Below are 14079 nucleotides of genomic sequence, written 5' to 3' on the forward strand. Positions count from 1 at the left end.
TTTCAGTGAAAGTTGTATAGAGAGAGCATGTATGTGGGTAATTATAAAGCAACTTTGGTACTAAGGCACTGGTTGCTTAGAGATTTGAGTGACTAGACCAATGAATGTGCTTGACGTTTTACTCCTAGCCGACTGGATATTGCAAAAGCGCTCTGCAGTGGGTCCTAACCACCCCTGTGTCTCCTCCTTGTGACAGCTGATCCCCTGAAAAATCTACATGTTGTGAACTGCGGAAGGCCTTTCCAAAAACCTCAGGTGTTGTCTTCTGCTCCCCAATAACTACGAGGCAGCTACTTCTCCTGCTCCCTCTGCAATCATTTATAAAGCAAGTTTTTCTTTCTACATCTCAGTACAAGATAGTGCCTCTTATGTGCCAGGTGGCCGTGCCATTCACTTAAGGTGTGCCTTCAACTTAACCAAGAAAAGACTAGCTTAAGATAGATAGGCATGGAAACACCAAACTAGCAAGGACTCGCTTTTGCTTAAAACTTGAATCAAAACCAGGAGAAAGCTAAGGTCTTATTAATAGCATTTCCCTTTAGGCTTGTTCTTATTCATAACCCAGAACTCCTGGCTCCTCCCTTCAGAGATGTAACACCTTCTAGCAAAATTATTTTCATGCATGCGGGTATGCACGTGCGCGCGTGAGTGTGTGTGTGCGTATGTATGTATGTACTGCAGTCTTTGACTTGAACACATACATAGACTATCAGAGTGAAGCTAGCACAGGGTGAAAGCAGAACGCATGTTAGTGAGCCTTATGAATTTTTCTTATTAAAAAAAAAAAGTCTTCTAAATACACCTGGAAGAGGCCTCTCACTGTGCATCACCCAGGCAGTTATCATTTCATTAATGGCACTTTGCTTTCTGTTCTTTTGATTTTCTTCAACACCCAAGTGGAAACCAGTAACCTGGTGATTCAATGTCACATCACTGTGTTCAAACCCTACCCCTGAACCCCCTCCGAATTACTGACCCTGAGCAACGTTGAGCAAAACTGGTTTGCTTTTACTTTAATTTTTCTTGTTTCAGGAATCACTGTGTCCTCAAAGGAAAATCTAGGTCTTAAGATACCACCATGGAACATATTTTTCATTTCAAATGATTTGATATGTGGTTAAGATGTATTAAATACAATTTACAGAGAGCTGAACACCTGGTCTCACTCCTTATCTAACATGTGACCCCTGAGATGAGGAGGGCGAGCAGCAGGCCTGAGGTCACACATGCAGGCTAGTGGATTTGGACAAGAGCCCTGAGCTGTGACTCTCCAGCCAGAGGCGGGGGCAGGCGGGGGGTGAGCTGGGGGCGGGACCCATCGAAGTCCTGAAGCCAGAGCTGCTACAATCAGATGGGGCATTAGGGCACAAACGCTGAAGCCTAGGGTTTCGCTGTTAACGGACATCACAGGTCTCTACCTAACAAGCTGAGAAGTTATTTCACTGCGCTTGGCTATTCAAATCTCACTTTTGGTGCTGATCAACCAAATGCTGTCTGGTATTGTTTTGTTTTCCTGTTTCCCTGATGCAGTAATAAGAGAAGAAGGTTCAGCCTTGACATGCTTGTGCCGCCACCACGGAGCCGTGAGAGGGACAGGAGCTGGTGCAGAGGGGGCTGGTGACAGAGGAGGGAGGGGAGGCTGGCTCCGGCTGGGAGCGCCTACCAGAGCTATTCCTGATGGTACTTTCTGTGGGTCTTACATAGGCCTCAGGACCCACGGGGATCACTACATCTGCAAAGAGAGCACAGGCTGAGCTGACAGGTAAGTTCTGGAAACACAGATACCCCTGTGGCAGGAAAGCAACCTGCCTAGGGCAACGAAGGACGTTAGTCACTGCAGACAGGCAGCTCCCGAGCACGCAGGGGTGTAAGCGCACTCAGCGGTTTCCCTGGAGTGAATCGTAAGGAGGGCTCACACCCCCAAAGACTGTTTTATGAGCCAGGCACTGTGTCAGGCACTACTTTGTCCTACTGGGGGCATGGATGCATCATTCCCATTTTAGTGAGGAGAAACCCGACGTCCAGAGAAACTGACTTATCCAAGTTCCAACAGCTGCTAAGGAGGCAAAACTGAAATTTCCATCCAGACAGTCCGGTTTGAAAGCAGCGCCGAAAGAGGCCAGTCATGTAACGTGAGCCACATGTCGTTTCAAAGGCTCTAAAAGCCACGTTAAAAAAGTAATGAGAAATACGTGAACATAACTTCAATACGTTATTTTACTAAACCAATACATCCAAATGATACGTGATCAACATACTAGTGTTGAAGGTACTTTCTTTGTGTAAGTCTTTAAAATTCATGGGCTCCTGTAATGCATCTGACACAGCAAATGTCAACTGCAGTCAGATTTCAGTGTTTCACAGTCACATCGTGGCTGGTGGCTGCTTTAGGTGGCAAATGCCTAACTATCAGACTGGACTGTAAAGGCAAAACAGAATCAGAGAAATCACATCTTTCACCAAGATGCCCAAGCCAGAGAGTCGCCTCAATCCCAATCCCATCAATCCTCAGTTATGGAGGGGACTTAATGATCTATCACGTCTCTTTCCTTCTCGCTACTTCCATGCTGCTTCTTCAGTTCGGGCCACCATCCCATCTCTGCCCTGGGTTATAAAATATTTCCATTGTCCATCTTTTCCTCCCAGTGCACTCCCCGCCATATCGCATGAGATCGCATGTGGACAGATTCTTTGCAAACGTGCGTCTGACCCCATCGCCTTCCTCCTTAGAGCCTCGCTGTGGCTCCCGTTACCTTAAGGATAAAAGCCAAACTCCTTTCCACGTGAACAGGCTGCTTTATGGACCAGGTCCTGGCTTGCCTTTCGGCCTCCTCATTGTCCACCCTGTGCTTCCCAATCTACAGCCTTGTCATTCTGGACAAACCTCAGGTGACCAAAAGTGTCGTGGCCACTCCTGAAGCTGGGACAGGTGTCCTCTCCTTTCTTCCTCTGGACATTGCTGCATCTACCTGACAATTCCTACTCATCCTTCAGGTCTCAGCTCAAGAGTCCCTTCCCCACAGCTGTTCCTCAAAGCTGAGGGTTAGCTGCCCCATGGCTGTGCTCTGCACCTTTCCATGCATGTTGCTATCCTAGTGCGAAACATGTCTTGAGTGTAAGAAAAGGAACTGTGTGTTCCCAGTACTTAGCAGAGCACTGGTCACATAGTAAGGCCTTAAGTATATAAGGGATAAATCAATGGCCATGCCACCTTCCATATTTCATAACTGTATGAATATCCAATGTTCCCTTATGTACCATTTCCCTTAATGGTAGAAGGAAGATGATGATTCTGCTGAGCTTACATATTCCCAGTACAATATCCACTCCCTTCTGTTTTCTTTCACACTGGCATATAGGAAGAACTCTTTCCTACCTGATAAGCCAACAGCGCCCCTGTGGTAGAAATCTTTGTCTTCCGGACCCTCCTCATCCTCAGAGGTCAGAGTTCTGGACACAGCAGACTCCAGGTCACGACTGAGGTCATAGTCATGGTCCCACTCCAGGGGGATGGAGTCCACACTGGCCGGGGTGTCCCGTCCTGACCGCTCGCTCCGCAGGGGCTGGGCGAGGGAGAGGGAGTGGTTGGAGGAAGGCTGGGGGGACAGTGCGCTGTCCCCAGAGGCGTCGTGCCAGCGGAGGTCCGAGAGAGCTGCGGAGTCATCCAGCTGCAGCTCCCGGTCAGAGAGGTCATGCTCGTCGTCTGGCAGCTGGAAATGCAGTCAAGCCAACTCCATTACTGCAGCAGTCAGACACGGTCCGATGGGCCCTTACCACTGCCTGCTCTGCCTCTCACCAAAGCGCAGAGTGCAGGCTTATCTGGTCACAGTCCTACCGCCGAGGGGACAATTCTACACATCCTGTCATCAAGCCAATAAGAATCTTGTGATGACCCAGGGACATGAACAACAGGGTGGGGACTGACTGTGGGAATGGGGGGAAGGCTGCGCAGAGGAGGGCAAAGGGGGAAAAATCGGGACAACTGTAATAGAATAACAATAAAGTACATAAAATTAAAAAAAAGAAGTTTGCAATAAATATAATTCTAGGAGGGAGAGAAAACAACAAAAGAAATGGGTACCCCAGAACAACAACAAAAGAATCTTGTGATTGCTTTTAAAAGCATCTTATAAATTAATATAACAAAGCTTTAGTTTCATCACCGCTAAAATGGAAAAATATTAAAACCAACTTCAAAGAACTGGTGTACGATAAATAAGGTAATGGAAATAAAAGCAACCTAGCACTGTGCTTGCAACACAGCATGTACACAATCGCACACATAAGGAACAGAAGCATATGACTAATACGATCTTAGCTGGCCTTTTTTAAACTTATATCCCAGATACAAAATACATTTTAGCACAGAGTCCTCCAAATATTCTAATAGTAACATCTCAACATTATGGAAACAATTAGGGAACTAGAAAAGAAAAAAAGTCAACAGAACAACCTCATCGATTGAGTTACTATTTAGACTGCTCACTTCCATCTCCTTGTTTCTTCTAGAAGCTGATCTTCCATGGAAGATATGTTCCAAGTACTTTTCTAAGCTGTCTATCTACCTATCTTCATTTCATGCACCAAACAATCCTTTCTATGAGGCAGGTGCTGTTATTAAACCAGTTTGACAGTTGAGAAAACTGAGGCAAGGTACGTGGAATAATTTGCCGCGGCGTTACAGAGCCAATGCCCGTCAGCTGGGACGGGAACCCAGGCGTTCTGTATCCAGCGTCTGGGCTCGGAGCCACATGGCTACCTAAGCTCACATAATGAATCCTCTTTAGGTTGAATGACAAAGGAAGAAACGATGTTACTTACAGGCAGGCGGATCAGTTTCTTGTGGTATCTTTCCACGCGCCCGAAGACCTCCTGGCAATAGCGCCGGAGCTCATCCAGCTCCTCCTCGATGAGGGCTGCATCCAGCGGCTCGCTCTTCTCGATCAGCTGTTCTCCTTGGGCAATGATCTGCTCGATCTTGCTGTGGTTCAGTGAGATTTCCTGCTGGAAGGCCTGGGGAACACACGTCTCACGTGATTTTTACTGCTCACATTGACATGAAATCATTAGAAAATACCTCTGTAGGAAAACTATGTAGGGGATATTGAATTTACTGTATACAACTGACAAGCCGAGAGGCTATTACTTTATAAAGTAAAGCATAAAAAATTTAAACTAGAACACAAGTTGCAAATGGAATCGCTAGAATTTCACGAGCAGCAAAGGTGCCTCTGACTAATAGAATCTTCTATGGTGGACAGTGTGAGCAGAAAATCACAGGAAAAAAACATTCAAACTCATTATAAAGCTGATAGCACTGGTTACCCCTGATGAGAATCAATTGCAATCATCACAGTGCTACTGAAATAAACATAGCACTTTAGGGAAATACACTGAATATTTTAATTTTAGATTTCTTGATCGTACATCGTACGTGGCGAAGAGAAACCAAGCAAATGACAATTTTACAAATTCTTCTCAGATGATTTTTATTGTTTCAGGATATAAGCGGGAGAGATTAAAATGATTGGGAAAATAAGGAATACTAGGGGATCATTTAGACTCATTGTACAGGGTTCAAACAAGCTAAGCTACTTGGGACAAGTTTCAGGGAATGCATTTAAATTCACAAGAATAAACCCTGAAACAGTCAAAACTGTCCAATAATGAAAAGACTGCAGGGGAGACAAGAGGGCAGGAGTAAGTTCTATGGTTCTGTCAGAGTCCACAAAAATAAAGAAAATCTTGACTACCACTTGGAGAAAATTTCCTGCCAAAGGTTTTAAATATTGATTTGCCAGTAAAACAACTCGGGAGAGTCAGGGTGGGAGGAATGGAGACGGGGGTTGGACAGACTACAGGGTTAACTATTTCATGATTTTTTTCATCCTGATAACACATGATTAAAGGTAACTTCTTTATTTTATTATAATTATGTAAGGTTATGGGCATCACGATTATGTATTTTTTAAATCTGTTTAATGATCTTGGAAAGAAATTTCATAAGGTGCCTTGGAAATCATTCAAATTGTTAAATACACTTCCATGTAGAGAATCCTTCCATCTAATGTACTATACGTCTCTTCTATTTATAATTTTAACTAGCCACAGTGATTGAATTGTATACTGAAGTGTATAATTTGGAACAACTGAAGTCCTTTGACAAAGGACTGGATAAAGATATGTGGTACATAAATACGACGGAGTACTACTCAGCCATAAAAAACAGGAAATACTACCATTTGTGACAACAAGGATGGACCTTGAGAATATCATGCTAAGTGAAATCAGACAGAAAAAGTCAAGCACCATATGATTTTACTTCTATGTGGGATATAAAACTGGAAGTAACAAACAAACGAGACAAAAACTCATAGACACAGACCACAGTATGGCAGTTAACAGAGGGAGGGGGTTGGGGGAGAGTAGAGAGAAAAGGGAATGAGATGTTCAATACATGGTGATGGAAGATGACTTGACTTTGGGTGGTAGGCACACGATGCAATATGGAGATTAGGTATCACAGAAAATGTATACTGAGACCTCTATCATCTTATTAACCAATGTCACTTTAATAAATTAAAAAAAAAAAAACAACTAAAAAAAGTTAATTATTTTCTTCTTCACCAAAAGATCTACAGATCCCTTCCTCTTCAGGCACTGATAATGTGAAGAATCACTGATCTATTACCTTGAGTTGCTTTATTTTAGCTTGGACGTCACACTCGGAAAAATGCTCGATATTTGTGAGCTGCAAATCCATCTCAGTCAGCCACACCAGAATGCTGTCCCGTGCGGTCTCAAACTCCTCACGCTGGCCAATGAAATGCTGGGCGTGAAAAGAAAAGAATAAAAATTAAAAAGCCTACATACTGAGAAGGGACCACCACTTCCAAGGATCTTCTGGAAAGTCGTTTTCTCAACGAGCCACGAGAACCCTGCCATCCTTCACCATATAAATGAGCCCTGGATCCCGTTCTTGCCCTCCCTGTCCTAACAAAGTCACTGCGCTTGTGTCTTAACATTGAGTCCAACGGCCCAGTCCTGCCCTCCGGGTCTCTAAGTCACAGGGGAGGCACCGTGAAGACCTTGAGTCTGCGCAGGATGGAGGTGACGCGCTTCTGCAGGTTGTCCCATCTCTGGTTGCCTTCGTGGACCATCTGCTTTAAGCGACAGCCGGAATCGGTGCGGTTTTCGCGGGCGAGGCGGCGGTACTGCTTGTTGATTAGTTCCAGCTGGGTCAGGGTCTCATGCACCTGTCGCTGGAAAGCCTAAGACCGCAGAGAAGTGTGTCAATAAGGGAGACCCATAAAGACTCTCAGCAGGGGTGTCTGGGCTTCAGACTGCAATGTCAGGGGGCAAGGGAAGTCACACTGTCACAGATAGGCAAATGACAATCTCTAATAAGCATATAGCTCTCTCTGTTAAAGGTAAGTAATGTAATCAGGGTGGCTTATATAACAGAATGGTAAATACTTATATATATATATATATATATATATATATATATAAACGAATACACATACTTATAGAATATACACTTATACATATAGAATTCACACATATACATGTAAAATATAGCTTTTAAGATAATTAACAGCCAGGAAAAGAATTTCCCATTAAAAAAACATTACAAAAGTATTTATGTACGCTGAAATGAGTTTGAAATGTTCAAAATTCCCAATGTCGATACTGAGAAAAGATATCTGCAAAAGAACTCTCTCTTTATTTGTAAAACAAATTATTTTTTTCCTAAAAATCCAGAAACTGCCTCAATTCTGGTATCCATTAAAAAAAAATTAAAACGACCTCTTACAGAGGGTTTCTTAAGGGCAAACTATCATGCACTTTTAAGAAAAGCAGTTCAGTAAACTACAAGTACCGTCCATAGAAAAGAGTTTGGACTACGCTCTGTGTCTTTTATTTGTTGTGCCCATGAATGACTCAGTTTTCATGACACATTTTAGAGCTGATCCAGCACCTTACATGGTAGTGTCTGTTCCCTTGTGAGGCTCCCGTACACACAGTTTAGAGTTTCTGAAGGTAAAATGCTCTTCTTTCTCTCTGCAGTCTAGTATAGACCTAGCCTAAGAATCATTTGGCCAAAATGGAATGAAAGTTTTTCTTTTTCCAGACTCATGTGTGTGTCTTATGATGATTTTCATCTTGGCCGTCGAGAGAAAATTGTATAATGATTTGGCCTGTGCTCATCTAAATCCTCCAGTTGGGTATCCTTTGGTTCAACACACTGTTCATATGCTGCTACATTTCTGCCTCTGAAATGGGCTTCCTTCTGAGAACTGCTTGTAGAGCCTTCATCCTAGTAAATCAAATCCTCTTCTCTGTAAAACTAAATTTTTGCCCGAGAGGTGGAAGTGGTAAAAAAGAAATCCAGTTTTTGCCATTAATGGAAGTCACAGAATATGTTTTCCCACTGGAGTGATGGCAGGCATCGCGTGTGGGTACCCCAGCACCCCCAGATCTGTCATAAATATTCATGCCAATGAACAGGCTAAGGCTGTCCTCAAACAGAATTTTGTTTTTGTGATTTATTTTTGTCTCATCAGAAAATTAACTACAAGATAAATGATAAAATCATTCATTGCAGGCGCTAATGATATGACTACCTTTTGCCATGGAATCTGAGAGTCTAAAATAGCATCAAAAAGGATCTTATATAATCTGCTTTGTAGTATAAGCTAATTATAGAAGGTTTTAACCTTTCTAGAGCTGCACATACTAAGATGCAATAAGGAACACTTTCCTAGCACTGGTTCACACGGGATGACCTGCCATTTGCTGCAAAGCTATTGTGGCTTTTTCCTAGAAGTTTTCTAAGGAGAAAATTTTTAGATAGGAAAACCCTTTTGTATTTTCTTTCTGGAATTCAGTGGTATAGTTACATAAAAATCCAAATTCAGATGTCAGGAGAACACTTAGTTATTTCACATAGTACTTAAACATTTTTATAGGTTCATATAGCTGCCCATCCCTGACTCTTCGATTTTAAACCTCGCTAGAATCACTACCAAACTTCATATTTATGATCACAGACCTCAATAAATGTCGTTAGGTAAAAAATGGATGCAGCTGGATATGGGCTGATTTTCATTCTTATTTGTAAACATCTTGGGGAGCCTGGGGCAGAATTGGTAACCGACAATGATCTGCGCAAGACACGCCTCAGAACCGTTTGCTGTAAGTGTGCGTACACACGCCGGCCTGCCAGTGGGGAACGACGGGGAAGGAAGCTTCACATTAAAACATGGTCAGCTTCATGCGACGTCAGGTCCCCTGTGAAAATGAGAGGCAGCCGAGAAGTCGAGGTTTGTCACAGCACGGTGACAGAGCAGGCTCAGGAGCGCACAAACAGGCCAGGAACAGGAAGCCATTATTGAATGATTCCTGTCTCTGTATGGTCAGCCTGAGGCTATTTCTGTCTCTACGGAATTGAAAAGTCTTCGTGATTCAAGAATGGCACTGCTCTTCATTTAGAATTAGAAATGGCTCACAATCAAGGTGTTTTATTCAATCTGGAGCCAACTCTATCTTATTACTGATTTTAAAAATACATATCTACGCTCTCATTAGGTAAAAACAAATGAAAATATATATTTGGGAGCTAGACTTTTATAGTATGGAAAACCATCAAATAATGTATTATGTATTATGTTTTTAAATCCTCACCTGAGGACATGTTTCCATTGATTTTGAGAGAGGAAAGGGGAGAGAGGTCAGGGGGTTGAGAGAAGTAAGGGGGCGAGAGAAACGCGGATACGAGAGAGAACATAGATTGGCTGCCTCCTTGTGTGCCTTGGCTGGGATCAAACCCGCAACCCAGGCATGTACTCTGACTGGGAATCAAACCAGCAACTCTTCGGTGCATGGAACAACACTCCAACCGCCTGATCCACACAGCCAGGGAGAAAAGCCCATATTTTATTCTTAAATGGTTGATTGTGAAGAATTGTGAAATACAAAGAATGCCAAGATCTTTGGAGGGGATCATGATTCTTGTTTTCTAATAGAATTCCTCTTCATTACTTTTATTTTGCACTGAATTTGCTATTCACGATAATCTTAAAATAAAAACCTCCTCTCCCACGTCTCTGCCTACTTGTGAGGTAATAATAAAAATGACTACAAATCATCCCCCAGCTGTCTGAACAAAAAATGTGTGGGTGAACAGTTTATGTCTTGGGACACCAACTACCAGCTGGCTTCCCTCACAGCAAATTAAGGATTAAAGATTTGGAATGATACATCACCTCGAATTTCTTTAGTTCTTCCTTGGCAACTGTATAGAGCACCACAGAAGAGCTGGGGAAGGCGGCTATCTTTTCAGAAATCTTGAGCCAATCTTCAAAACGCGCATAGTCATCCAGAAACTTCTGCCACAATTGCCATGTCTCTTCAATTCTGAGACGGAAAATGAAAGGACAGAATGGGATTGTTTGAGACGGTTTGTGCTCCAGCACCCTGCCAGGGGATTAAGAATGCCCAAACAAGCAACTGTCGTGCCAGCCGATAACTGTGCCCTGAGCCAAATTTGACGGGAGCGAAAAAGAGACAACTGTTGGAGATGAAATCAAACAGCTGTTTTTTTTTTTTTTTTTCTTTTCTCTTCTTCTTTTTTTTTTAACACACATCCTGCACTCTGGATTTGGAATGAATCAAATTGATGATTAGAGGCACATAATGGGAACTTTCCTAATTTAGAAGTGCTACACCGTACGTGCAGGGCACACACACATGCCAAGGTTTCGTTGAAACAAGACAAGGTTTGAAAATCCATTTAAGTCCAACATCAAACTCACCCTCATCAAAATCAATCTATGACAGCAAGACAAATATTAAGCTTTCAAGAGTTCTCCAGAGAGGGAAAAGATTATGTGCTTTAAATCATTATGATAATTTTCTAACATATCACTGTATTTTACTGCCTTGAATTTCAAAGGGCTTAAAGATAAGCTTTTTGCTTTATTACTTAATTTTTAACAAGAGAATGTTATTTTCTTTTTTCCTTTTTTTAAAATCCAAACCCAAGGACATGCCTATTGATTTTAGAGAGAAGGGAGGGAAGGAAGAGAGAGGACGAGAAACACAGATGTGCCAGAGAAACATCAATCAATTGCCTCTGGTACATGAACGTGCCCCAGCCCGGGACTGAGCCCTGAACCCAGGCATGTGCCCTGACCGGGAATCCAACCATGACCTTTTGGTTTATGGAACAACCCTCCAATCAACTGAGCCACACAGACCAGGGGAAGGATGTTATTTTTCAACCGACAATCCTATAACATACGTACTCACCCAAGGCGTATTTTTCTTAATTATATTTAAACTGTTAGGTCAGGCATAACTTGGCTTGTCATATTTGTATATTACCTTTACGTATACTTATTTTTCCCATTAAATGTAGATGACAACAAGTTTGGAAAACCAGAGCTATTGTGAACATGGCAGCCGAAAGGAAAGAGGGAAAAATGGCTACTCTGAGTACATTTCTTTTCTCTTTTCGGTCCCTCCCCTTCCCCAGCGGTTTGAATGTATATCCCAGCTCACTTGAGCCTCCTTTCCATGGACATAGCACAGATGTTTCGCCATCGCCGGTCCAGGTTCCGCGTCGCCTGCTGGATGGAATCACACTCGGTGTCTGTGGCGCACGCGTCGCAGTCGTGCAGAAGGACCTCACACAGGTTGAGGACGGAGGCCACGCCTGTGCTGTGTTTCTCTATGTCTCTCTGAAGCTCCTGCAGGGAACGAGACACGCTTTGCTGAAACCCTTGTGCACAGGTGGGAGAAAGTGCCCCAGTATCTGCTGACTGACAAACGGAATGGTTAGGCCACACCTTGACAAATATTCATTTCCTTCAATGCTTCAGGTTTCATCAAATTCATTCATAAAATACGGCAAGCTCAAAAGTAGGAGAAAATGAATCTAGAAATCTTTCAGCTGTGTAATCAATGGCAAAACATAAACTGAACTAGTGAAACAGACTACATCGATTATAGTTAAGCATAAAATAAGCTTCTTTAGTCATTAAAAAAAAAAGGAATCTTGCCCCAGACTCTACTTCACAGATACATCACTTCCGTTCCAATCCATTGATCAAAGGAATACATGTGTTCCCATTAAGAGCTGGCATTCAGGAACTGGGGTTTGATCTCTAACGATCTGCCAATTGTTTTAAACAGTTAATTCCACCATTGTTAAAAGGCACCCTGAGTTTAAAGACCTAGGTTCTCTACAATGTATGATGACATCATCATTATCATTAGCAGCTTCCTCGGGAAGCAATTTTATTTTATTTTACTTTTATATATAAAAGTATTTCATCCTCTCCTGACATTTATTTTCATTAATTTTTAGAAAGAGAGGAAGGAGAGTGGGGAGGGAGAAAGAAACATTCATGTGAGAGAAACATTGACTAGTTCCCTCTCATAGGCTCCCTGCCTGGGGATTGAACGCTCAACCTTGGTATGTGCCCTGACCAGGAATTGAACTTGTGACTTTCCCGTGTACAGGACGATGTTCCAACCAACTGAGCAACCTAGCCAGAGCTCAGTGAGCAATTTTAAATGTAGAAGTAGATTACAATGATAAACAAGGCATTGAATTTCTCCAGAGTGCTACCATGTAAAATCTTTATATGACTGCAAAGAATGTAAGTGAAAACATATCATTTTTTCTTTTTAGCTTTTAACTCAATTTGCTCAAAATAGTCCATCATTATAAGAGAAGCTTATCATTTTCTGCCTAACCTATTTATTTGGTCCTTAATATATTTTCCTTTTCTTTCACACACCTGTAGAATATGCTAAGCTTTTCTCTTGTTCTAACAACAATTCTTCAATTTACTCGGATAGCTAGAATTTATACTTTTGTGTGTATATTCTTCCTCCCTTTTGTTCCTAAACACTATGTTCCAATCGATGCCTCCATACAAATGTTAGTTTATTATCAACTGTAATAAAAGTGCCTTTGATTCAGAGATTTTATCAACTAGACATGAAAAGATAAATTCTATAAAAATATTTTTATATCATTAATGGGGTTTTCAAATGTCTTGCAGATTTCTTTTAGTTATGTGAAAGTTATCACAGAAATTGCTGATCCAAAAAATATAAAATAAAATATTACAAAAATTAAACTTGATATCTGCTCAAAGATAAAGACAAAGACTTCTGTAAATGAGACAGCCAAGTAAATTTTAGGTCTTAAAGTGTGTCATGTATAAAAATATACATCTGGAAGAAGGGTTAGGTACAGGACCATAATGCACACATTTAAAGAAGTTACAGCATGTTGATTTAATTTTGCCCAAGTACTTAAAAGATTTTTTACAGCTTTAGTGAGATATAATTGACAGATTATACTGTGTGAATTTAACATGTACGATGTGGTGATGTGATGTATGCATATTTACAAAATGACTACCACAGTAAATACAGTTAACATCCATTACCTCACAGTTAAAATTTGTGTGTCGGGAACTTTTAAGATCTACTGTCTTAGCAACTTTCCAATATATGCACAGTACTGTTGACTACAATCACCATCCTGTAAATTACATCTCCAGAACTTATTTTTCTTATAACTGGAAGTTTGTACCCTTTGACTGCCTTCATGCAATCCCTAACCCCACCGCCTACTCCTCGCCTCTGGCAACTCTATACTAATCTAGTCTCTGTTTCTATGAGTTCAGTTTTTTTTTTAGGTTCCACATGTAAGATAAGATAATATTTTTACTTTCCTATCTGACTTATTTTACTTAGCACAATGACCTCAAGTTCACCCATGCTGTCAGAAGTTGCAATATTTTCTTCTTTTTATGTGTAATATTCCAAAGTGTATATCTTTAGATCTATATACAGTATTCCCTCACTTATCGTGGGTATTACGCTCTAGATCCCCCCACGAAGTAGGAACCTTACATTTATTCTACACTCCTAAACCTACGTAACTTTAACAACATACATATACAGTACCGCAAAATCCCGCGATATAGCGAAAAATCTGCAATAAATAATTAAATATAATATTTAAAAAAATCCCGCGACACAGTGAGGCCGTGA

At 41.6% G+C, this 14079-nt stretch overlaps 1 protein-coding gene across 3 annotated transcripts in view; it reads right to left on the minus strand.

Moving 5' to 3' along the window:
- The window catches only part of SYNE1 (spectrin repeat containing nuclear envelope protein 1), a 423836-nt gene that overhangs the window by 20439 nt on the left and 389318 nt on the right, over window positions 1–14079 (minus strand). For 2 of the 3 annotated variants that reach the window (XM_090279990.1, XM_090279991.1), the window contains 7 exons: window positions 11566–11753; window positions 10269–10419; window positions 7089–7271; window positions 6692–6829; window positions 4822–5013; window positions 3377–3710; window positions 1664–1732 (listed from right to left, as the gene is read on the minus strand). In XM_090279990.1, the coding sequence (XP_090136116.1) occupies window positions 1664–1732; window positions 3377–3710; window positions 4822–5013; window positions 6692–6829; window positions 7089–7271; window positions 10269–10419; window positions 11566–11753 (1255 nt within the window). The remainder of the gene's footprint in view (window positions 1–1663; window positions 1733–3376; window positions 3711–4821; window positions 5014–6691; window positions 6830–7088; window positions 7272–10268; window positions 10420–11565; window positions 11754–14079) is intronic. The other variant, XM_090279989.1, reaches the window with a different exon arrangement.

The sequence above is a fragment of the Furipterus horrens genome, unplaced genomic scaffold (assembly GCF_987537825.1).
Source record: "Furipterus horrens unplaced genomic scaffold, mFurHor1.1.pri manual_scaffold_6, whole genome shotgun sequence".
In the NCBI taxonomy this organism is placed as follows: domain Eukaryota; kingdom Metazoa; phylum Chordata; class Mammalia; order Chiroptera; family Furipteridae; genus Furipterus; species Furipterus horrens.